At 39.6% G+C, this 22,898-nt stretch overlaps 1 protein-coding gene across 2 annotated transcripts in view; it reads left to right on the plus strand.

The window, feature by feature from the left end:
* LOC145435013 (uncharacterized) overlaps nucleotides 1-22,898 on the plus strand; it is an 85,936-nt gene that overhangs the window by 30,672 nt on the left and 32,366 nt on the right. For both annotated transcript variants that reach the window (XM_080312270.1, XM_080312271.1), the window contains exons 12-32: nucleotides 154-305; nucleotides 727-925; nucleotides 2,090-2,193; nucleotides 3,080-3,251; nucleotides 3,454-3,536; nucleotides 5,001-5,106; nucleotides 5,860-5,976; nucleotides 7,983-8,092; nucleotides 9,281-9,368; nucleotides 10,124-10,243; nucleotides 10,800-10,964; nucleotides 11,299-11,478; nucleotides 13,140-13,291; nucleotides 14,121-14,238; nucleotides 15,704-15,859; nucleotides 17,861-18,036; nucleotides 18,720-18,906; nucleotides 20,075-20,267; nucleotides 20,879-21,004; nucleotides 21,085-21,207; nucleotides 22,460-22,588. In XM_080312270.1, the coding sequence (XP_080168396.1) occupies nucleotides 154-305; nucleotides 727-925; nucleotides 2,090-2,193; nucleotides 3,080-3,251; nucleotides 3,454-3,536; nucleotides 5,001-5,106; nucleotides 5,860-5,976; nucleotides 7,983-8,092; nucleotides 9,281-9,368; nucleotides 10,124-10,243; nucleotides 10,800-10,964; nucleotides 11,299-11,478; nucleotides 13,140-13,291; nucleotides 14,121-14,238; nucleotides 15,704-15,859; nucleotides 17,861-18,036; nucleotides 18,720-18,906; nucleotides 20,075-20,267; nucleotides 20,879-21,004; nucleotides 21,085-21,207; nucleotides 22,460-22,588 (2,956 nt within the window). The remainder of the gene's footprint in view (nucleotides 1-153; nucleotides 306-726; nucleotides 926-2,089; nucleotides 2,194-3,079; nucleotides 3,252-3,453; nucleotides 3,537-5,000; nucleotides 5,107-5,859; nucleotides 5,977-7,982; nucleotides 8,093-9,280; nucleotides 9,369-10,123; nucleotides 10,244-10,799; nucleotides 10,965-11,298; nucleotides 11,479-13,139; nucleotides 13,292-14,120; nucleotides 14,239-15,703; nucleotides 15,860-17,860; nucleotides 18,037-18,719; nucleotides 18,907-20,074; nucleotides 20,268-20,878; nucleotides 21,005-21,084; nucleotides 21,208-22,459; nucleotides 22,589-22,898) is intronic.

Consider the following 22,898-nt stretch of genomic DNA (forward strand, 5'->3'; position numbering starts at 1 on the left):
TTTCCCGCAAAGATACTGTGAAATTGATCTCTCTCTGTTAATAATGTATGGAACATCGGACTTGGCTTGTTGAAGTTTCAAATGCGTTCTTTCTAATTTCTTAATAATGTCAGTGGGCTGGTATTTGCGTTGATATTTCCTTTGTCATTTCAGAAAATGGCAGAAATAAGCTGCTGACGATAACAAACATTTTGAAGAACTCCAGTAGTGATGTGAAGACTGATTTCAATGCTATCGGAGCATTGGTCGTTACTTGGACCAACCGAAGGGCCCGCGTGGGTGCGTCTAGCGACAACTCGGACAAGGTAAGTATTTCATATCTTATTTTGAGATTTATTAAACCGCAATCTAAGGTTATTCTGGGCTCCTTGACACCCGTGTCATTAATCCCACAACGACAAAAATCGCCCAGTGAACTATGAACAAAGAAGGATGAAGCAAGAAATAGCGTCCAAAAGGGCAGACAGAGACAGATTAACATCGAAGAAAACTGTGACATCGGGCAGTAGGCCGATGTGGTTGCCGAATTAAGAGACTGCAACTGGTCGTTTCGACATCCCCTATCTGTTCATTACATTGCATTGCCAATTGTGTATGTATCTTGAGGCATATGATAACATAATCTAAAGAATATTTACTATTGATTGCCCCCTCAGAGCTGGCCTACTCTGAAACAGCAGAAGTACGTCCTTACTAACCACATCCAATTAACTCATTTTCACGCAGACGGATAACTTCCAAATGATATTGGCCACCGACGGCAACGTGACGTACTCGGTTTTCAACTTTCGAGTCGGTTACATGGACGCGCGGCATTATCAAAGGAAAAACAGCCCGCCACTGATGGGATGGACCGATACCGTGACAAGTTACACCGAAACCGGCATGCAGATTCGTGAGAGACCGGACTTGGATACCAACTCTGGTAAGCCACAGAACTGTGCCCATTAAATCATTTGCGCTACTCAACAACCAAGGTTATCGAGACTCCGGAGTCACGATAGAGGAAAAACCTCAGTGAGTTATTCGTCACCGATCAGGCATAAAACCACCCCTTGGAGTAGACAGACCAATTTCGCTTCTGCTTGACAGTTTTTTCCGCAAAACATCTTCTGTTTTATGCATTGTCTTTTGTGAAGTGGGAAGTAATTTTCGGATTGGTTAGCATCGCCTTTGTGTGTGTGATTATCCAAGATAGATAGATAAGAATAGCCCCTGCGTCATGGTTCCTACCTGTCATAAGTAGGGCGAATTTTTACCTAAAAACTGAAGATTTGACCTAAAAAATCAAAGTGTTGACATTTTTTGACCTTAAGAAACGTAATTTTGACCGACTTTTGACCTAACGTATGCAAATTAGGTGTTTTTGCACAAAATCTTAGAATTGTGCTCCTTATCTTCATTTCTGGTCGAACTGTTTGTCCTCACGAAGTAATTTGTCCCGAAAAAAGTTTTTAGACTCAAATACTGGCAAATGTTTTAATGAAAAAACTTCACTTTAACGAAATCCGGCCCTATGGAGAATTCCAGTAGTTACATCACGTATTACGGTAGAAATAATAAAAATTTGTTGTAGTACAACGAAAGATACTTTCCTACATTCTCGGGTAGAAAGTGTCTGTCCTTACTCCTTAAGTAGCTTTCAAAGAATGGAGAAAGAACGTTCAACAGCAACAGGTGTTGGCTGACAACACTGAAGTTGTGAGTACACTGCTGGTGACACACCGCGTTGCCTCATTCTGACAATGGTGTCTACATCAAAAATTTTCCTTGTGCGCTTCTTGACATAAGAACCATGCAATGTCCACGCAGTCTTGTTTCAGTTAGGATATTGCGGTACCTTGAGCTGAGCATAACACCATGTCAACCCACTTGTTTCATTTCAATGTTCATGCTTCGCAATGAACAGACAATGGGCCGTCAACAGCGGTAGGCCTATAAAGTTGGCTACAAGCTGTAAAATGTCAAATGATAAGTTCACCGACAGTGCAAAATCTACGATAAAAATGAAATGCAGGTTGCGACATGTCAAGAAAACTCGCCCTTGTCATAAGTAATGATTCATATTTGAGTCGATGTGTGTATACAGGGAAAACCGGCAGATGGGTGTTCGCGATTGGACAAGCCTCGATAGTTTGGAATCCAGATTGTCTTGCATGGAACAGACAAGCAACGGAACTGCGAAGTTCAAACGTAAGAACTTGAAATCGGTGCTTAAACCAGGCTTCCTGGTCCATAGTCTCTAGAAGTGGTCAGTACAGCTGGGCAAGTTCTTTAATACGAACAGAGTATCGATTGTAATAATTCTAGTCGAGTATAGAAAGTCGTTGCTTTCGAGTATTGAAAATATACGCATTTCGCATCGAGAGGTATTTTATTAACGAAAAATATAGTTTTGATGCTTCCTTCCAACCTTGGCAACATCGTAGTATCGAATGTTGATAACCCAGTTTCAGGATTGGGAAAAATCCGGTTATGGAGTGATTCGATCCCGAATCAAACATCAGGCTTCAAGTAGAGTAGAATATTCGAGAATCACTCATTATGACGTCATATGATGATGGATCATGTGGAAGGTTCAATTTGTTTTTCTTTGTTGTGACCACGACGAAAATTATTTCAGTTCTGCAACTGATTAAAATGATATACATGTTTTTGGACTATACTTACTTCATGGGACTTCGTGACAATTCTGCGGGCTGATCAGTTGGGCAGGAAGATTTTGGCATCAAAAATCAAAATCTTGACATTTTTACCCTAAATCTTAACCTTGACAAAAACTTGCCCTCCTGTATGTAAATTAGGTGTTTTCGCACATAATGTTGGAATTGTACTACTTATCTTCATTTCTGGTTGGAGCCGTCTGTCCTTACGAAGTATTTCCGTAATTCTTAGTGGCAAGGCGGGTATAATTCAAGTACATGAAACAATCATCTTTCAATACTGGACTCGAATCAATAGACTTAACACTCGATTAAGATTTGAGTATTCAAAGCATTGCGACCAGCCCTCGTGATTAGAGAAAACGGGTCGCCTCTGAGTACGAATCGATAAATTGAATATGTTTGTTACCTTTCAGGTATGTCCGCCTACTTTCAGAAATGCATGGCGTTCGGGATATAGATACTTGCCTTCCACTCCTGTGTGGATCATAACCGTTAGATATTTGTCTTCGGGTTTAGAATTTTTCTCATTTCGGTACCACCCACTATCAAACTTCAACGCAAGTGACGAACTTGATCAATTTGCACGTGAGTCAACATTAATATCCTACGTGGCTGTGATAACGGTGATGGTTTGAAATTTCACCGCATCAGTAGTACCAGACCGTCACATTTATTGTAATTTCACGCCCGAGACCAGTAGGTCTGGTCTTGGTGTCTTCCCACCTTTAAAGTATCATGCCATTCCTCTGTTGCGATGTTTCCAATCGAATTATTGCATTTTTATCAGCCTCCAACTGTCTTCAAAGTGCTGGCTACGCTGCATATGACGGATCAAACCATATCTGCTGTTACAACTACGGTCAGCAAAGGGTAGGTTCATTCTATAATATTCCATCTCCTTGCCAGGGCAATGTAATGCTGTAGAATTTCCACTTCGAGATGTAGCTCTAACGATCGAATTATTATGCCACTAACGGTGGCGGCGAGTAGCGGAGTACCCCTACATTATTTTAACTGGGCTATTCCAGTAATTTTTGCCTTCTCACGGAATCAAAAATAAGGAATATCGGCCTGGTGTAGATTACCATACAATTATTTCTGTGGAATACCTCCACGTCTACTTGAACAGTTTATTGGGTGAAGTGCTCACCTTTCACACTCCAGAATTTAGAAAGCATAATCTAGTAATTTTATGAATTTCCGTCACAATTTTGATTGATATTGTCGTAGTTAGCGCGTGAAATTAACATCGTGTCGCGGTAACGGAGTACGCTTTTGAAGAATGTACCTATTTGTGATTTTGCATCAGTCGCGAAGATAGATTTCGAAATTTCAAAAGAAGCCACCTCCGATTATGTGACCCCTCGAGCAAGCCTACCTTTTTAAACTACTTACTCGGGTAGTTTTTAGACCTTTTGTTAGGCACCTCCACTTAGAGTAGTTTTGAGTTGTATTGGAATTTGCTATTTCTTCTTGTGATTGAGATGAGTAGGTATATAAATTAGCGGTGTTACTTTTACTCTACTTGTGTACTAGCAACTTGAACTATCCGCGAAACAGCGATCGCGTGCAAACGATAATACATTTGACTCCGTTTAATTCGGTCAATAGTGACCGAAACAGCAGTGTCGGAATGAATCGGAAACCCAATTGTTCGTTTCATGACCATACGTGAAGGATGATGACAGACCTCGTATGAAAGATACTGCCCTGTTGCGTAATAAGTGTATTGCAGCCGCGGTATAGCCTACTGCAGTTATTGGCACTCGTCCCAAAAATCGCAGATGTTAGTTGTATGGTACAGTATTTCGATACCAAACAAGTCAACGAATACTGTTTAATGTATTACTGTGTAACAAACACATATAGGGATAAAATATTACAGTTCTTCTCCAAAATACAGTATTAAGCCACGCTGCAATGCCTGACACATTCCATACCGATTATTTGAATGTTTCAAATTTTCCTGGTGATACGAATCTATTAAATGATCCATCTATTCTGTTCTACACAATGGTTCCAATTGTGATGAAGTAAACTACGTAACTAGCGCGGAATAATGTAAGTTTAGTGTCAATTTTTCCTACATGGTGTGCCATTGCTTGACCGTAACGATGACTTACATTGTGTTAAAACGAACAAAATGCTGTGTCACTATGTAATGATGGGATTTGCGAACCTTTGTCTGAATAAGGAGTGCATATTTTGCTTTTGTTGTGATCCCACGCATTTTGGCTAAATGAAGCGATATTCTTGGTTATGTGGTGTTGGGTGGATACGACAGTACCTCGCATTGTCTGTTTTCTAACGTGACCTCGTTTTGAAATTTTGCAGAGACTGATCGAAGCCGACTACTCGCCGGATAACTTATTAGTCGCCGGTCAAGTCGTGCAAAGTCCGGTTTACGACGGAGATTATGATCAAGCTCAACAATACCTGGGTAATTCCTATTTGCGTTTGAATCGAAATTAACTCTGCGACAGTGGTTCTCAACTTTGGTGATTTTCACTCTTGGGGTCCATTTTGCAAGATAATGGGGTTCAAAAATCGGAGTAGGTGAAAAACTTCAAGGCGCCAAAATGCCAAGTTTTCGGGCTTTCATTTTGGACTACAATTGCGAAGTTGAGTTTTTGATCGATTACCATTGGACATTGGACATTGGATAACATATTCCTATCGAAGTAAACCCGAATATTTTCGGCTGTCACTCGTCATGTGTAGTTCTCAGCAGTTAGTGAAGAATTGACATCACAGGAATATAACTTCGAATATGATCAAGGTGGGCAACTTAGTGCATGCCAACAGATATTTTATGCATTAATTTTTATGACGTCATTCTTGGTGATCTGACTGTTAACATACAAAGTTCTATTGAAATCCAATCTTTTTCCTCGAGTATTCAAATTTTTATACCTGTGCCATCTTGTTTGGTAATACAACTGTTGAGATTCAAATTGTTTTTAAATTATTTACTAGTTGCTGACAATGATCCTTGACTAGTGTCAGCTGAAAACAGTCCAGTCAATTTCAATATGAATATAATATTCAATTGTATACCGTAACAGCTTTCTTCAAAATTTAATTCCAAGTCTAGATTTATTATGAACCGAATCTGCATATTTGATTTGTCCTGTCAGAGAAATATCAGTTCTTGTCCGCCCGCCACGGCTGGTAATCTGAGTATTTGTTACAGAGGATGATGTCAGGCCGAGAAGTTGGTGTTGCGATGATCTGAACGAAGAGACATGCTCGTTGTACAGGGAGAAGCGGCCGGCAGTGACATCTGTGGGATATCTCTTCCAAGGGCAATGTGAGTCACACACAGATCCCATCATGTCTTCAAACCGTTTTCAAGCAGAGGCTATCAACATTATTGGCACCGTGGCCCCTTTGAAAAACTTTAAATGATAAAAGCCCTCCTACTTTTCAACCACCAAAAATTGAGCTATTTTAATCTAAAAACTAGTTTATACAGTACCTGGTATAGTAAGAATGATAAAATTATGTTAACACAAGAAATACTAATAATAATATTACATTCATTAGTTTTTGCTCTGATAATGTCCTAATTGAAGGGGTCACATTGGATGTGGAACACACTACACTATTTCATCTAAGTAACGGCATGCAATGGCATCACAATTCCATTTAGTTTCAGGCACAATTCCCTCAGCATGAGCTATATCAATGCTGAAAAAACAGCTTTTATTGATGAACTTCAAGACAAAACTAACTATAGGCCTACTGCCTTATCGGAGCACAATGCACATGAACAACAATGCTTATGTTGGTGCTGTACGGGAGATATTATGAACTAATCTGAGGCCTTCATTACCTCCCACGCTAGATATAACAATATGTTACTAACTATCATAGACAATTTCATGGTATATGTAGGAAGAAGCCATATATTAGAAACTAGAGTCTATCCAGAAAAAGCAATCGCATTTTTGGACTCAGTGTACTGATACAGCCTACCCCTGAATCGGTCTAAAATCCCACGATTTTTGAAAAGAATAGTGGCCTGCGTTATGAAAGTACTTTTGAAAGTGTTCAAATTCTGTACCACCATCTAGGTAAGTAGTAATCACTGCGGATTTCGATGCCATAATGAGCGATAATCTGAAGTGGTCAAATTGGTCAACATATACACTAGTGCAATGATTCTCAATCTTTTGGGCATTCCTGCTCTGGACCATCACGGACCCTCGCGAACCCCCAGTTTTAGTTCAAATTGAGCTCAATTATCGCGTAAGCATCATATGTTTTGTGCAAATGTTAATTGTGAGCTTGTGATGAACAGCAACAATATGATCTTTCATGAAATTCACATACAACCTAACCTACTATATAGATCAGAGACGGGCAACGTGCGGTCCGCCGGCCGGATCAGGACCGTAGAGAGTTTCTTTACCCTGAAAGTGAAATTCTGTTATGAAAGTATTGACGAATTTTATGCATCGCAGAATGAATACAAGTTTGTCAAATTGAGAAAGATGGACATCAAACTACTTGTCCTGTTCGGCTCTACATACATTTATGACTATGAACATTAGCGAGACATGGCTTTGTTTCCATTGGTGTCCCAGCTGTGGATTATACTACTACGTTATCTCGCCACCATTCACGTGCAGTCATTACCAAGCGTTGCTACAATCTCTGCAAACAATGTTTTTCAAAACCCCAACAAGACCCGTCAAAACAGCAATATGTTTGTATCAGTCGTTTGTTGGCAATTTGGCAATTAAATGAATTTACATGGCATAATATTTCATCTTAGACGGCCCTTCTATTTATGTGAGTCCTGAAGTTTTAACAGTTATGAAGCGAAACTGCTCGTGAATTATCTAATTAAAAAATACAAATTAGGTTATCAAACGTTTTGCAAATGTGAAGGTTTCGTGGACCCCCTCAAAATGCTTGGTGGACCCCCGGTAGAGAACCACTGCTCTAGCGGAAGTAACGATGTAAATTTCCATTCAATTACTAGTAGAAGTAGCAAATTATAAGACACGTATAAAGCAGTTCCAGTGTAAGTCGAAAATCAAAGGCCTGAAATGTACTGAAGGAAGAAGTTTGCTTTTGGTATGCTTTAGGTTACTATGAAATCAATGGTGGAATATTTTCGACTGACACGACAGGACTATTGAAAATTTCACTCGGGGCATATTATCGCTCGAAAATCAATTTCTCGACTGAAAGTCAAGTTGAAATTTACTGCAGCCCACTTCTCATTTAAGTAGTGACCGTAACCACTGTGACAGCCTGCGCCAAAGAGTATGTGATTTTGATTCGACCAAACCATTGCTATTGCAGTCTGTCAGTCGAGAGGGGAACCATTACTTTCAACACTGGACGGCAACGACTATCTGTTTTCGGGACTGGGCGAATACATTTTTGGAATGGGAAGTAATACGATGATGCAGGTAAAGATGTGCCTTTAATTTATTTACCGATGTGTTCCATAATAAAGTACTTCTACATTTTGTGAGTACTCAAGTAGGTTTACATACTTTCAAATAGGTTATTTGTAGATTACTTCTACTCCAGAATGTATTTAGTCGAAACCTCACAGATTTTATGCTTTTTATTGTGAAAGTTGTAAGGAGGGTGGGGACAAGTTCGCATCACTTTCATGCGGGATATTGACATTGCGTGAAATGGCGTCTGTCTCATGGTAACTGAATATATAATCGACAATTCCACTGATTCGTAGTGACATTTCTCATTTTGAGTTAGTCGCCAATGTACAATGTACATCTTGCGATTTCGACAGTAACTACCTCTGATTAGCCGCTTAAAGCGGGCGTTCCCGGACTAGGGGTAACTAATTGGTAAACGAGCCCATTATGGTCGCGAAGGCAAAAATGAACTGCCAAAAACTATTACTCGAATGTCATTAAATTAAACATATGTTATTGGTGGCCAATTTCCAAAAATTTTAGTTTATTTTCAACGTAAAAGAAAAAAAGACCTCGGATGAATGCGAGTCCCGCAAACAAGCTATCTGATCAGTGGAAGCGTAGTTCTAAAGCGCCACCTAATATAAAGTATGGTTGGTGGCTGGCCATACCGCCATCACAATGAAGATCAAAGTGTCGGGAGCATAGAAATCAATAGGACGGTAATTCTGCATTCCAGGAAAACTTCAAGTGACCTGTGGTGCTATGTATTAACAGTGTAACAGACCTATACACACTCACGTTTTCCATACTTCACGTGACACAGAATTTAACTTAGTACTGCTTGACTACTTCAATTGGCTATATACAGAAATATTTCCAGAATACCTATACCATGATAGTTGGAGGTTGACGATTTATAATTCCATAAATGCTGTTACTGCATACATCTTCCCCAGCTTTCTACATATGCTGTGAATCGATTTTGGCGAAGATGCTGACCGGTTTTCGATAAGCAGCACACCAAATTGAGAGGTGGATTCGCCAAACATTTTCAAGTAGTTATTTTGGGTCGCCACGATAAACAGTTTAGGAACCCCCGGCTTGGAATATTTGTGTAATTGACGAAATCCGCTTTTTGAAACTTCTAGTATAGTAATCTACTTCGCAGTGAAGTAGGCCTAGTTATTGACAAATGTGTTTCTACTTCAGGGTAGATTATCGCAAAGCACAGATGTCAACGGCACTCTCATAGAAGGCAGTGTCCTTACGGCGTTTGCGATTGGGGGAACCGACACGGGTTTGTACTTTCTCATTACATGCGAACACTTTCTATATTTTCAAAGTAGCGGAAGTCACTCTTCCCGCATTGTCAGAGTTCAGACCATTGGTGAATATTTTGTGGTGTGCGAAAAATTTGAAGATACTTTTGGAGGTACGGAGCTTCAAAATACAATTGAATAATGATACATTCATGTGAAAATAAACACGAATATTTCCGATTGACCGGCTTCAACTGTATATTGAAGTTCTGTGTCTGCAAGAATGTCTTCAAAGACTTGTAGAAGACCTACTGGATTTTCAAAATGCGCATCTAGAACTTGAACCACTCACTTATCAAAACTCGCACTTGAACTAATGGCCGTCAAAAGTAACTGAAACGCAACTAAATCGATTCAATTTCGAAGCAACATGAAATTCCATCGTAATCGGATCGACCCCAAAATTCACGCACTGGCGACGCAACTGTTAGTAGTGATGACTCTGATGTAGCAACAGCTGCAAGAACATCGCACATCAGAATATCGGCATCACGATTGACGCCAAACGATGACAATCGTTTAAATTCGCAACTAGAACTAGAACTACACAATAAAGCAGTAGTAGTCAACCATCAACTTACCAGATTGGTAGTTTGTACGATGCTATGTATCGCTGTGGGGCACGCTATGGGTACCGACTTGTTTTATCCACAGCTGTAGATTTTTTGTGGCGTTATTCTCAGCTGTACGGGTGCTTGTCGTGTTTCTGTAACTCATTAACTTTCGCGGTCAGGTGTTGAATCCTTGGGATTCTATTTGGGCAAAGTCAACGGCAAGTACGACTTGCTGAACTTGTCAATCTTTCTTGGTATGCGAAGGATCAACGATGATGCCATCGAGTTGCTGAGTAACGGTGAGAATGCTTTCTCGTGTACTGCTGTAACTTTTGTTTTGCCTATGAAGACTTTTGATTTTTTTGTATATAATTTTAAAGAAATTGAAATATCACCTTTGGTTTTGTTTGTATGCTCTAACTTTAATTCTAGTCTAATTTCCATTTTTCCTGAAGATTCTGCAGTAGAACTGTGTTATGCGGACCGAGTCATTCTGATTCTTATCAGAATGAACTCTTCTCAGATATGATATGATCTGAACTTGATTCAATTTCAAAGTTTTGCGAATTCAGTAATTCTAATTCTATTCATAATGCAAAAACTGTGTGGCTCTTATTTTAATTATATTCTAATATGAAAAAAAACGGTGTAGGTATAATTGTAGTTCTAATCTCATTTGGTAAAGTTTAAAATGTTCAATTTTTCCAAATCTGCAGTGGCAGCCTCGAGTCTGATTGAGATGTACCCTCTCAAGTGCAAGGTCCCTTTACCTGAAGTGACTGTTACATGCAATGTTGCTTCATGGATGTATCAACTCAAAGAATCACTTTCTCCTGTCCTGTTTGCATTTCACAGGTACTGGTATTGATCTCGGCGACTTACAGATCGAACTGGCTAACAACTCCGTGCAAGTCTCGACGAAGAATTCATACACCATTACAATCACGCCCACTCCGAAACTTCTCACGGTGATAATTTCTTCGCAACCTGATACTTTCGGAGACTTGAAAGGCTTATATGGTGAGCACTGAGCGGTCATCGATTCTTTTCTGTGGTTATTCTTACAGTCAATGTCATGCCAAACATGAGAGCTCATTGAATGTACTATTTTTGACTCCAAAAGAAGTTCTTGATTTAGGTATGTGGGTATATCAGCATGCGACGCAGTAGCGTAAAATTATTCAATTCTTCCCTGTGTGCCACATTCATTTACGATAAAAATGATATCCCCTTTCAGTAGGAATAGCCTGTAATTGGCGCAGTGTGGTGCACTAAAGAAAAACGGACATTGAATTATGATTTTGGAGTGATATTCACCCTAAAATTATTTCGTAAATCTAATGTTTTCTTTCAGGACTTTACGACGGCGATGGTGTAAACGATTTTGAAATGAGAAACGGAACAGTGTTAGACCTGGACTCTCTTCGATTCAATCCGTATCCAAGTCCTGTCGATACAAGGGAAACGAGAATGAACAAATATTTCACCAATGAGACCATCCTAGAAGACAGAGTTTTTGACTTTGGCCAGTCATGTGAGATTCTCATTACTACTTTAGTGAACAATAATGGGATGGCCGCTGAGGAATCTTTGCGGTTACATTTTTCAGTTACAGGCAGTCACAGTTGGCATAGCATATTTGTAAGAGACTGAGAAACTAGTTTTGTTGAATGGTTTTGAAGTCCCAATCCCCGATAAATCGAATTCTTTCAGATTTCGATTATAATACTACTACTTACTGAAAGATAAAAAGCCTTATATACAGGGTGGTCGTACAGTTCAGATTTGTTAGACTTGTCCTCATTTTGAAGGGCAATTTCTGATAAAACGACATTGTGCTGATTTCTCGGAATTGTCCCGATTTTGACTTGTGTCATCATAATGTAAAGCTACTCCCGTGGCATACATGTCGCAGTGCACTGTTGTGCTGTAAAGTTTTTTGTGGCGATTTGACAAGGAATTTAAAGCTACTCCCGTGGCTTACACTTCGCAGCTTACTGTTGTGCTACGTCGCGACAATGGCCTACAGGTTGCGAATCCATGCTCCCAAGTGGTTTTTAAATTTTTCTGAATAGCATTGCACATATGTTTTATAATTCTGGTAAGGCTAACTCCGATAAAAGGAATTAGCAAGCGGAAAATACGGGTTTTGTGGCGATTTGACAGGAAATTGCATCTTATCGAACGAAGCTTGAAAGAAAAGTGTATCGCCGATTTTCAAATCAAATCAACACCTAAAAACATTGGAAAAGTGTTTCTGTTGTCCTATTTTACGCCTTACTGGCAAACCTGCTTATATACTATGGCTAGGGATGATAACATCTAGCACTCATCAGCAAAACAGTCGGAATGAACTCGAAAGTATGTACTATTTTGTGGCCACAAGGTCAATATTGTTGCATGTAATCAAAGGTGTTAGTTTTACCCATTGATCATGATTATTTAATAGCTTGTTGCAACGACGTCGCGGGCTTATGAAAATGCCGTTACCATCAATATTCACAGTCTAGTGAAAAGCTTTTAGTGAATAAATCATCAATATGATGTTATTTTTCGGGTGATTCCGAAGTTGTGTACCCCAAATTCTTTGTTGCAATGTATAAGCAAGTCCTTTAATTTTTGCATGACGTCACGCCGCTAATCCTTGACCATTAACTCCATATCGTGAGAAATTGAAATGATTTGAAAATAAGTGAAACGATATTATGCTTTAACATCAAACCGATTTAACATACATAAATCTCTGTGATAGTAAATGAAAAAATGAGTAAAAAAATACAAAAAATGAGTTTGCTTGTAATGTCGGACTGATTTCATTTTGCACATATACTCCTTGTCTAAATTGTGTGGCGAGATTGCGTAATGGTATAATCCGCACCTGCAACGCCAATGGGTTGAGGTTTCGAATCCGACCAGGGTCGACTCGAGAATTCCTACCTAAGTGTTGGAGGTTTATCTAGGCTCCTTCTCGTCATATCATCCATGTAAGCGGGGTCTTATAACAGCCTATAGCTGTAGGAAGCGGTACGAGTCGGCAGCAACGGAATAGAAATGAAGAAAAATTGGCCAGGTGTAAATGATCATACTCGTCGACAAAACCATGAATACTACAAACGACGCGCCTTGTCAGAATAAACGAAAAAAGTGAGTTTAAGCTTTATATGTCAAGCTAATTGCAATTTTCATTTGTTTTAGGGCTTGTTGAAAAAAACGAATCTCTTTTCACCTACGTTGGCAACCAAAGCTGGTCCACAATGAGAAATGTGACTTTCAGACCGAAATCATTGCCCGACCTTTTGGAGCAGGCGTCAGAGGAACAGTTAGATCAAGCAGACACCTTGTGTTTGGTATGTGGATATGAGGGGTGGATTAATTGCTCTGGTAGCCTATGTGGGGATGCCAAGTGTTTTGAGTTAATCAAAATATATATCTTTATTGTCAAATTTTTTTTATTGGCATACACACACGCAGAAGTGTTTGGGTTCCGGCCAATTCTTGTACCAATACAGGGCCCTGTACAAGTCCTATTTAATCTATTTAATGCAAACCGGTGAACCTCAAAAAATCACAATTCACCAAAAATGTAATTACGACAAATGTATGCAAACTAAAGCAAATATTGGAAACTTCAACTTGAAGAAAAATTCGTTACCATCTTTTCCACTTTACATGTGTTGCGCGTGATTCTGAGTTACTGCAGGGTGAAGTCCAGTTGCATCCACTGATCTGATCCTGATTGGTTGGTCTCTTTTTGAAGAACTACGACTTTGCTGTTCGCTAGCCCCTATTATACTGTAAAATGTGGCTAAATTGCATGTTACTGTCGCAAAGTAACGAATTCTTTTTACATAATTCTGCTTAGTTTTCTAATACAACCGGTCGCATTTCTTTAAAAAGAAACCAAACTGTTGAGTGTTGATATTGAGTTGATGTGTTCAATAAAAATTTAAGTTGCAGAAATTGCTTGTTTTGAGTTGCTTGTTTTGAATCGCATACATTTGTGGTAATTAGAGTCTAGGTTGATTGGGATTTTTTGATGTTCATCAGTCCACAAAATATGTGATTCTACAAGCTGAAAAGGTGGAGAACCACTGCTCTAGTGATCTAGTCCACATACCATTTTGTAACCTTGAATATGTACTTTACGACCTCATTCTTACGTTGCTTCATATACAGAAATCCGGCTTGTACGACCTTTCGTGCCTGAGAACGTTTCTGATAACGGGTGACAAGTCTGCGGCACAAAACACTTTGGACGCTGGTGACGCGTTGGAGGAAACGAAAACCGATTTAAGTTAGTATTATCTGGAACCAATGACACGCGGCAGAACTGTTGTTGCAGATGATTAATCATTTGTGCTTTATTATTAGAATAATTCTCAAATGCTTTTTTTTCATAGTAATGTAACATTTTAATAGTTTGACTTGATAAAGGTATTGCCAGGTAGTGAGATAATGCTATCGAATGAAATGCTTTGAAGACTTGCGTTTGAATTGAAATTTCACCGTATGATTCCTCGGGATTCAGAGATAAGACTATTTGATAGGAATGTCTTCTGGAGAAGGAAAATATTGCGATAAGTCAATCTCGGAAGGTAGCTTTTCGGTGGTCGAAACTGATGGTCTGTAGAGCACATTTGGAATTCTGTCGGTTTAATTGTTAGTATCACACTGCGAATTCGGGATATACCAAAATAAAAGTGGTTCATGACTAGAGTCTCATCGATGTCCAATTTTTGAACCCATAATGATAAACTTATAACTAGTACCTTCACCGATAAAACTAATATATACAAAGCCTATCATGCCGTCGCTTCCAGTGGACAATCGTCTTTTCTCATCCGAATGCAAACGGGGAATGGTATGCTAAACGCTCATCAGCATAGATTCGGACTTCATGAAACAGGCTTGTGTGACACATACAATCAAACAATGACGATTCAGCAGTTTTTTACATCATGCAATCGCTACGCTCGTCCCACGGCTCATCTGGCTCAATCCGCACATAGATACAGCATCTAACTTTCGTTTAGCTTGCTATTGCAAAGTCCTTAAACAGTACAATCAGTGTTAGACTTTGTTATTTTGCCCACTAGAGACTCCATGAATAAACATGGCATGATGCGAAAGGTCTCAGTTTGCTGAGAAGCACCCCTATCCCTATATATACATACATACATACATACATACATGCATACATACATACATACATACATACATACATACATACATACATACATACATACATACATACATACATACATACATACATACATACATACATACATACATACATACTACATAGCCTACATATAAAACCGATGTTGGAAAGATATGGCATCTAGCTTGAGACGCATTTCTAAAACATCTGAGCATTCATTTGAACAGATTAACAGCCATTGTTATGAACTAAACTAAAATGTCTGGGTCTGGACACCGGTAAATTGAAAGAAATATATATCATATATATCATTATTTCAGGTCTGCCAGTCGCCGATTCTAATGCTCTGACTCTTTGCAACATGCTGTGACATCCTGAAAATAGACGATAGTTTTTTTTTACCTATAATGGTCGATACAAAGTTATCCTTCAAAGTGTGATATCGACTCGTTATTACCAGCAAACGGCTAAAATGGGTCAGACTCCAGTCACAACTAGGATTAAATTAAGGAACCGCTGCCAAGAAAGCTTGGATATTGACTTATAGATTCGCAGACATAGTTGGACATTTAGCGATACCTCCCATTTGCTTTTTTAGATAATGTACCACCCGAGTGGCTAGTCAATATCACGGAGATACTTCTTGAGGTTGGAAAAGAATTCGTTTTGCAACTCGAAGCGAATGACACTGGAGAGCTTACTTATGGAATCGATGGGACCATCGTGGATCTAACGCACACGTTTGATAATACAAGTTAGTGCCTAGAACTAGCGTAAATAATTCTGGATTTGGATCCCTCTGAAATGCCAGCCTTTCCGGGGGATTGACAAAATATACTAATGATTCGAGTCGAATAGTAAGTGATGACCCTTTCTACAGTCGAAATGATGTGCTCCTTGTCACAAGAGCTAATTTATCAACAAAAATTATACTCTCGGTATTATATTCCATTGCGCTAGCCTTTAAACCACTGATTTCCAACTGCGGCTCTTGAAACCGCATGCAGCTCCAAGATAGCCTTCTTACGGCCCTGATTGTCCTCTAAATATGTCACAATTCCGGTATATGATTGCTAAAATTAGGGGTATTAGTTATGTCTAAAGCCGTCTAAGGCCGCTTCTAAAAACCGACAAAGAACATTCTTGCAGAGTAAATTTCGACAAAATTTAATAGAATAGAATCTATAGAAGTCCATGTGCATTGTGCATGCTTTTGAATTAGCTGGGTGGTGAGATCCAGAGGTAGGATAATAGCTAACTTTAAATTTTTGTTATAAGTAGCCTACTCAAGTGTTTTCATGCGGCTCCATACGTACTCTGAAGTTTGAAATGCTACAAACTGACCGCGTGGTATAAAGCTATGCATGCAGTATGTACGCTAGTGGAAATGACACGTCTGTGAAATCTGAATCTAATACGCACAGCATTGTCATAAAGTGCAATGAAATAGGCATTGTCTCTAATTTTATGAATATCTCTGGTATTGTAATCTTTGTGGTATAGGATCAAATGTATCATATTTCAACTTTCCACATTTTTCATACTGGTATGACGTCAGAATGGGTTGTATTTGGATACTCAATTGAACTCGGAGCGTAATACTCGATTCATGAAGCAAATCACTCATGCGGTTTTGGGAACGACACGTGATCAAAACTCAGCACTTCCTCAGTATACAGAATAAACCTACACCAAGATGCGCTTCCTAAGATCACCGCCAATCAGAGATCCCCATGAAGATGTCATCATATTCGAATTAGGTCTTTTGCATTTGCAGTAGGACGGATCATGAATTTTATCAAGTTACAGCCCGAAAATTTCGGTGTATTTGGCACTTGCGAGGATGAAGACTTGTCCCATTTTTTATTTTGCTCCCGATATTTGGTCGAAATTTCCTATTCCCTTTTGAGGAGGCTTGTTTACTCCCTTGGGTGATTTTGAAAATTTTCTTCGGAGTCACTGGAAGCACGGTAACTTAATTTTTGTATAAGAGCGATCCATGACTACTATGCCCATCATTTCACAATGTCGTAAAACATGTTTTAACATACCCATGAATGACTATATAAAGGTTATAGGTCAGTATAACGCGGGTATCAGAAAAAAACGTGACATCGCATGAAAAATCGTCCATGACGTTTTCGATACTGTTAGTATCGAAACATACCGAACTGCATACTGAACCATTGAAGCTAGGTCTGGCTAAAATCGATACATGATTGATTCAGCTCTGAATCGATTAATAGGCGTCGAGACGAGTATTTCAGTATCACTCATTGTTTCATCAGCACAATATCAATGATGTGGAAAGTCCTAATAGGCACCTTTTTGCGAACAGAATGAATATATAATCAATTCCACGTCACATTAAAGACAATGGAGCATTTTAACCACACCAATTCAATAACTCTTTTTGAAAAAGCAGAGGGTTGATCACTACTTAACAGTTAAACTATTTTCCTGAACATGGTAACTTCGTGCTACATGTTTTGGATAGTACGATACGACTAATCGAGATTTGCAGCTTTCCACAGTGGAGAATAGTATTGGAACCATTCAGAATTCTTATTGATAGATTAGCTCGTTGTGGCAAAGAGCTCATAATTTTAGGACTCGCAAAAGTCACTAGTCATCACTAGATTCGCATGCATAGAATTTAGGCTCCATTCAGATTCGATTGCTCAAATCATTGTGCCCAACCCGGGTCACCTATTGTCGCCTGGTATTTATCCAAATATTATTTCTCTCCAATCAGCGGGAGTATTCGCATTCACGCCTACGGACCTCGCGGAATTTACCGTCATGTTTACGGTGACGGACTCGGGCGACTTGCAGAGAACGCTGACCCCCACCGTAAAGATCTGCACATGCGATAATGGCGGCAATTGCAGCTACGACAGCGATCCCGTCAACACGACGGATCGGTTTCAGGTGCGTCGAAATCGGTTGCGCTACGTTTTAGCATGCACGAAAATGATGAATACAGTAGAGAATGTTGCACATTAGTGTGGAACATATCAGCACATAACTTTGTATCCCCTAATCCAGGGGTTCCCGACCTGCGGACCATGGCCTATGTAAACTAACTAAACCATTTTTAATCCAAATATTCGTTCTTGATTTTGTCAAAAAAATGGCTCCATTGGTTTTTCCATTTTGTTATAAGGCAACGATATTAAAACGGCTTGGGGCCCATGCCCTGAACTGATTGTAATATCAATATCAAACCTTACCGAGACCCTTAATTTAACCCACATATTCACGTGTTGCCTACCCGGAGCTGGTAAGTAACAATGTACTCCTAGCTTTTCAGAGTGGGATACTTACTAGGTTTTGTGTACTTGGAATCCTTACTCATGCGGTTTCACCTTTGGTGTACCCCTTCTATTTCTTGACGTTTTTACGGCCTAAAACTTCTATTTTTTTTAAAAAATTTCGATATTTCCAGTGACATGTCTGATATATTGAAATATTTTCTCTAATAACTGTCAAGATTAATCCAAATATTGGATCTTACAGCACATTTGGGGGTCCGTTGTGACCCATGCACGTCATCTCGCTTACTTATAGGTTTAAGAAATGTCGCCCGTGTTATCCCGTCAATCTGTTGTCAGGTGCACGGCTGTAACTGCCCCGAAGCTTGGGACGGCGACTTCTGCTCCGACGATTACGACGAATGCCAGTTTAATCCTTGCGACGGAGGTAACTGCACAGATATCGAAGCTCCCGGTACCGGGTACAACTGCATTATCGCATGCAACGAGAACGAAGAACGCATCGACAACAAATGCTACCTAATAGGTAAGACGAATCTGTGAGCCGAATATCAGAAATTCAGTAGCGTGGTTGGTTAGTGAAGTACCTCCTGTAGAACAATAACTGGAAATATTTTCAAAACTTGTCATCATGCCGTCACAGCACTATTGCGATGGTGTGATAACGCAAAAGATCTACTGATGGTCAAAGTAGAGAGCATTGCTACTCAAGTAGATGTATAGACCTGACATACTACTATATTACAAGTAGAGATCGCCATATTGTTTTAATAGTTTACGTTTGAAAGTGCAGGATTCATCATCTCGACTACCGTAAATTAAAGCTAACATATTTTGGAATTTGGAAAGGAGGTCACTTTTTCAAAATTTTCAGACTTAGAATATTGGAATCCGTAAAAAATAGTAAGACATTATGTTTGTGGTTGATAGAAAAAAAAACACGAATTTCCCATTTGGCGTCATTCATGCTCATTTTCACTCGGATGCATGCACTCTCTTAGCTCTATAAGCTGTAAAGGAGGACGAATTGCCAAAAAGGAGGACATTTAGGCGTCCTCGGAGGACATTTTTAAAAAACCTGAAAAATAAGGACGCATGGTAACCCTACGTAAATGAGACTGATTATGATGCAATTGAATGCCATCTTCGACATAACATTCAGTTACTGAACATCTGGGGTTATTTTGCCTGGTTTTGATAACAATTTCACTCTCAAAGCAGACGCAATCTTACCACAGGCTACTTTCTACAAATGCAGAAATGTAAAAAGTAAGACGTTTAGTATGGTATAGAAGTCGTAGGCCTACTTACATTGGAGAGAGAGAGAGAGATATGATATTCTTTTTCGCCTGCACCATCGAGATGCTTTGACGACGGAGTAGCGATACGGCCCCATGAGGTCATCTAGTCTGCGCCCCCGTTTTTTTTTTCTCCTCCATGCTATCCGTGATTGCTGAGCGCCTAGCAGGATAGCTGCGGATACCAATTTTCGAGTCTTTGGTATGACCCGGCCGGGGATCGAACCCACGACCTACCGCTCGAGAAGCCGGACGCATAACCATTACACTATCTCACTCCGAGAAATAGAAGTAATTTGTTACTGCGTGACCAATGACCATATATGTTATGTATTGGTGGCATCACCGCAATGCATACATCCTACTGAATTTGTTCTTGCACTCTGCTGCATTCAGATCTATGCAATAATACGAAGCCGTGCGAGCAGGTTTGTGAAACGTCACGCGGCGGATACAATTGTTCCTGCGAGGATGGTTACGCCATTAACGCGACCGACGATTCTAGATGTCAGGATCTTGACGAATGCTTGTCGAACACATCGTGCTCTGCAGTTAACACGGCCTGCGTAAATTCTGTAGGAAATTTCAGGTATTTTAGGACAAGATGTCATAAATCTATATAATAATTCAACTTTTTCGTCTCAAATATAATCAAACTTCTTCTGTTACGCAAATTAGGTTTGCTAATTTGACAAAGGAAAAATGATCGACATTATACTTATTTTCTGATGAATACCCCCCCCCCCCCCCATGCCTCTACCGTGAGTCTAGCATATCAAACTTTAAATCGTAGTGCTTTATCACTGCCTGTGCCCCTGACATGTATATTAACTTTCAAGTCGGTCAAATCCAGTCACTCCCATTGAAATTGTTCCCCGGTATTGTAATCACAATCATAACAATGACGTTCCTCAGTAGCGATCAAATACCCGGGGCGTTGTCAAAATGTGTTATGGCATATTTATGGCAAACGAACACGAAATTATTTCTTATCATGGCAATATGTTTTTTGTGCTCAAAGGGAATTCACATATCACAGCATCTCCATTTTTCTGTATGTGTGTTAATCAATAGTGCTACCCAATCTTAGTTTAATGCTTGACTCAAAGCGAAATCAGATAGGTGCGAAGATTTGCTCAGTCCCAATCTTCATTCGTCGATACTACTGCCGTTACCGTTAATCGATATCTTCCAATTTAGCTGCGTTTGCGCCGATGGCTACACCGGTGACGCTGCGACTGGATGCGTGGATATCGACGAATGCGATATTAATGGTGTTTGCAATGCGACGACGGAGACGTGCCTCAACCGCCCCGGTTCTTTCAGGTGCGTCCCGTGATATTCAGTTCGAGAAATTCTGATTCATATCTGACCAGATGGCTCATAGTAACTTGAGTTCTTTTTAGATGCTATTGTAAGACTGGCTACACTTCGGTTAACGGAACCTGTGTCAACGTCAACGAGTGTGATGGTACGGAGCTTTGCGACAATGTGACGCAGACATGCATTGATACAGAAGGCTCCTTCAGGTAATATTGTCTTCAAACCTTTGAATTATGATAAAGTGTTGTTGTGATTTTTATATTAATTTTTGATTTTTGCAAATACTACCTCAAGGATACAATATACGCGGAAGGTGGATGATTTTTAGTATTTAACTGTGTCATGGAATACGTGATCTATCTGTTATTAGACATATACCAATTTATTTGAAAAGAGAGAGTTGGAAAGCTGCTTGTGGACCGAAAATACTTGGATTATTCTCTGTGATAATCCTCTGATTACACCATGCGATTTTGTTTACAATTGCATGCTGGCAGAATCTTTCCTCACATACAAATAATTTGACCTGTGTGAGTTATGGGGTCTGTGACAGATGATTAATGTTTTTTTGGGGTGTAAACTAAATTTTGATCGACGTATTGATTTTCTGTGTAATCTCCAACACTAACAAACCAACCATCATTTTAATGTGAAGTGTAAGGCTTGTATCAGGCTATATAATGGCACATGTTTGTAATTCAATATCATCCTCGAGTGGACTATTTTCAATTCAATTACAAAATTCGTAGAGTGGGGTCCTATGATACCATAGGTAAATCAAGCAAAATAGTTGGACCAACTAGTCACGCAACAACAGAAACACTCCTATAGAGGCTGTAAATCATGGTTACCTGTGGTGTTTTAGCGCTATAACGAGGTATTTCAAAGACAAAACGTAGATTTACGGGCAATATGTATGTGCCATTAATTCTGTAAGTTTTAGCGTGAATCGGAACGTGATTTTACGCCATCATTTGAGTTGTTACTATTTATGTCACTTTTGAAAGTACCGACCAAACATTTATCATTGGCTTGCTGTAGCTTAGGTTATAGTACACAGCAAAAACAAGTTTAAAAAATTGAGTTCTTGAGCGGGTGTCTCATAGGTCCCATGGTCGTGTGCCTTTGGACCCACCTGGTGGGGACCCGTGATACGCTCGAGCAACAAATTTTGAAAATTTATAAATATTGTTTTAAGAGGCGGACATTCATGTAAATATCCGCGGTAGGTAGAGCTTGGATGAAAGTGTTGAGCCGGCAAAAGGTCTGCTATTTGAGGGCCAGAGATCATTTTGCAATTTTTGATCCATCGGAACCACATCTCTCCTATTATTGTGGCTACTATGTCTGAAGTAGCTGTGAAAATTGTTGAACTAGAAAGATTCCTGAACCGAAATTTGCCAAATTATCGCGACAGCTATCATTATCACAAGATTATGTGTTGCTTTCTGCTTTTAGGTGTGATTGTACAGCTGGGTATTCGGCAGCAAATGGTCTGAGTACTTGCGAAGATATTGACGAATGTACAGAAAATACGCATGAGTGTCCAACACGTGCTTCTTGCTCCAATGAGGTCGGCTCGTTCTTGTGAGTTATATTTAAAGCTTTGCTGTAGGGGCAGGTGCATGACGTTCCGATCTTAGTTCTCTAGTTACTTTCCCAAATTGGCATCAGCTACCGGCTACAAGATTTCAATGTCTATCATGCTGGCAATGTAACTGCCAGAAGCGGTCATTAACAAAATACAGGCTACTTCTACTTTTTCGGAGTACTCAAGTAGGTTTTGCCAACTGACCCAAGTGACCTTGCCTTGGCCTAGTCCCGCCTTTGTACAGTTTTGTAGGAAAAAATATTTCTACTTTGACACTTTCAATTTTAAAAGAGTGAAGGTAGAGTG

The sequence above is a fragment of the Botryllus schlosseri genome, chromosome 3, assembly GCF_051294905.1.
Source record: "Botryllus schlosseri isolate E-star chromosome 3, Bs_hap1, whole genome shotgun sequence".
NCBI classification, from domain to species: domain Eukaryota; kingdom Metazoa; phylum Chordata; class Ascidiacea; order Stolidobranchia; family Styelidae; genus Botryllus; species Botryllus schlosseri.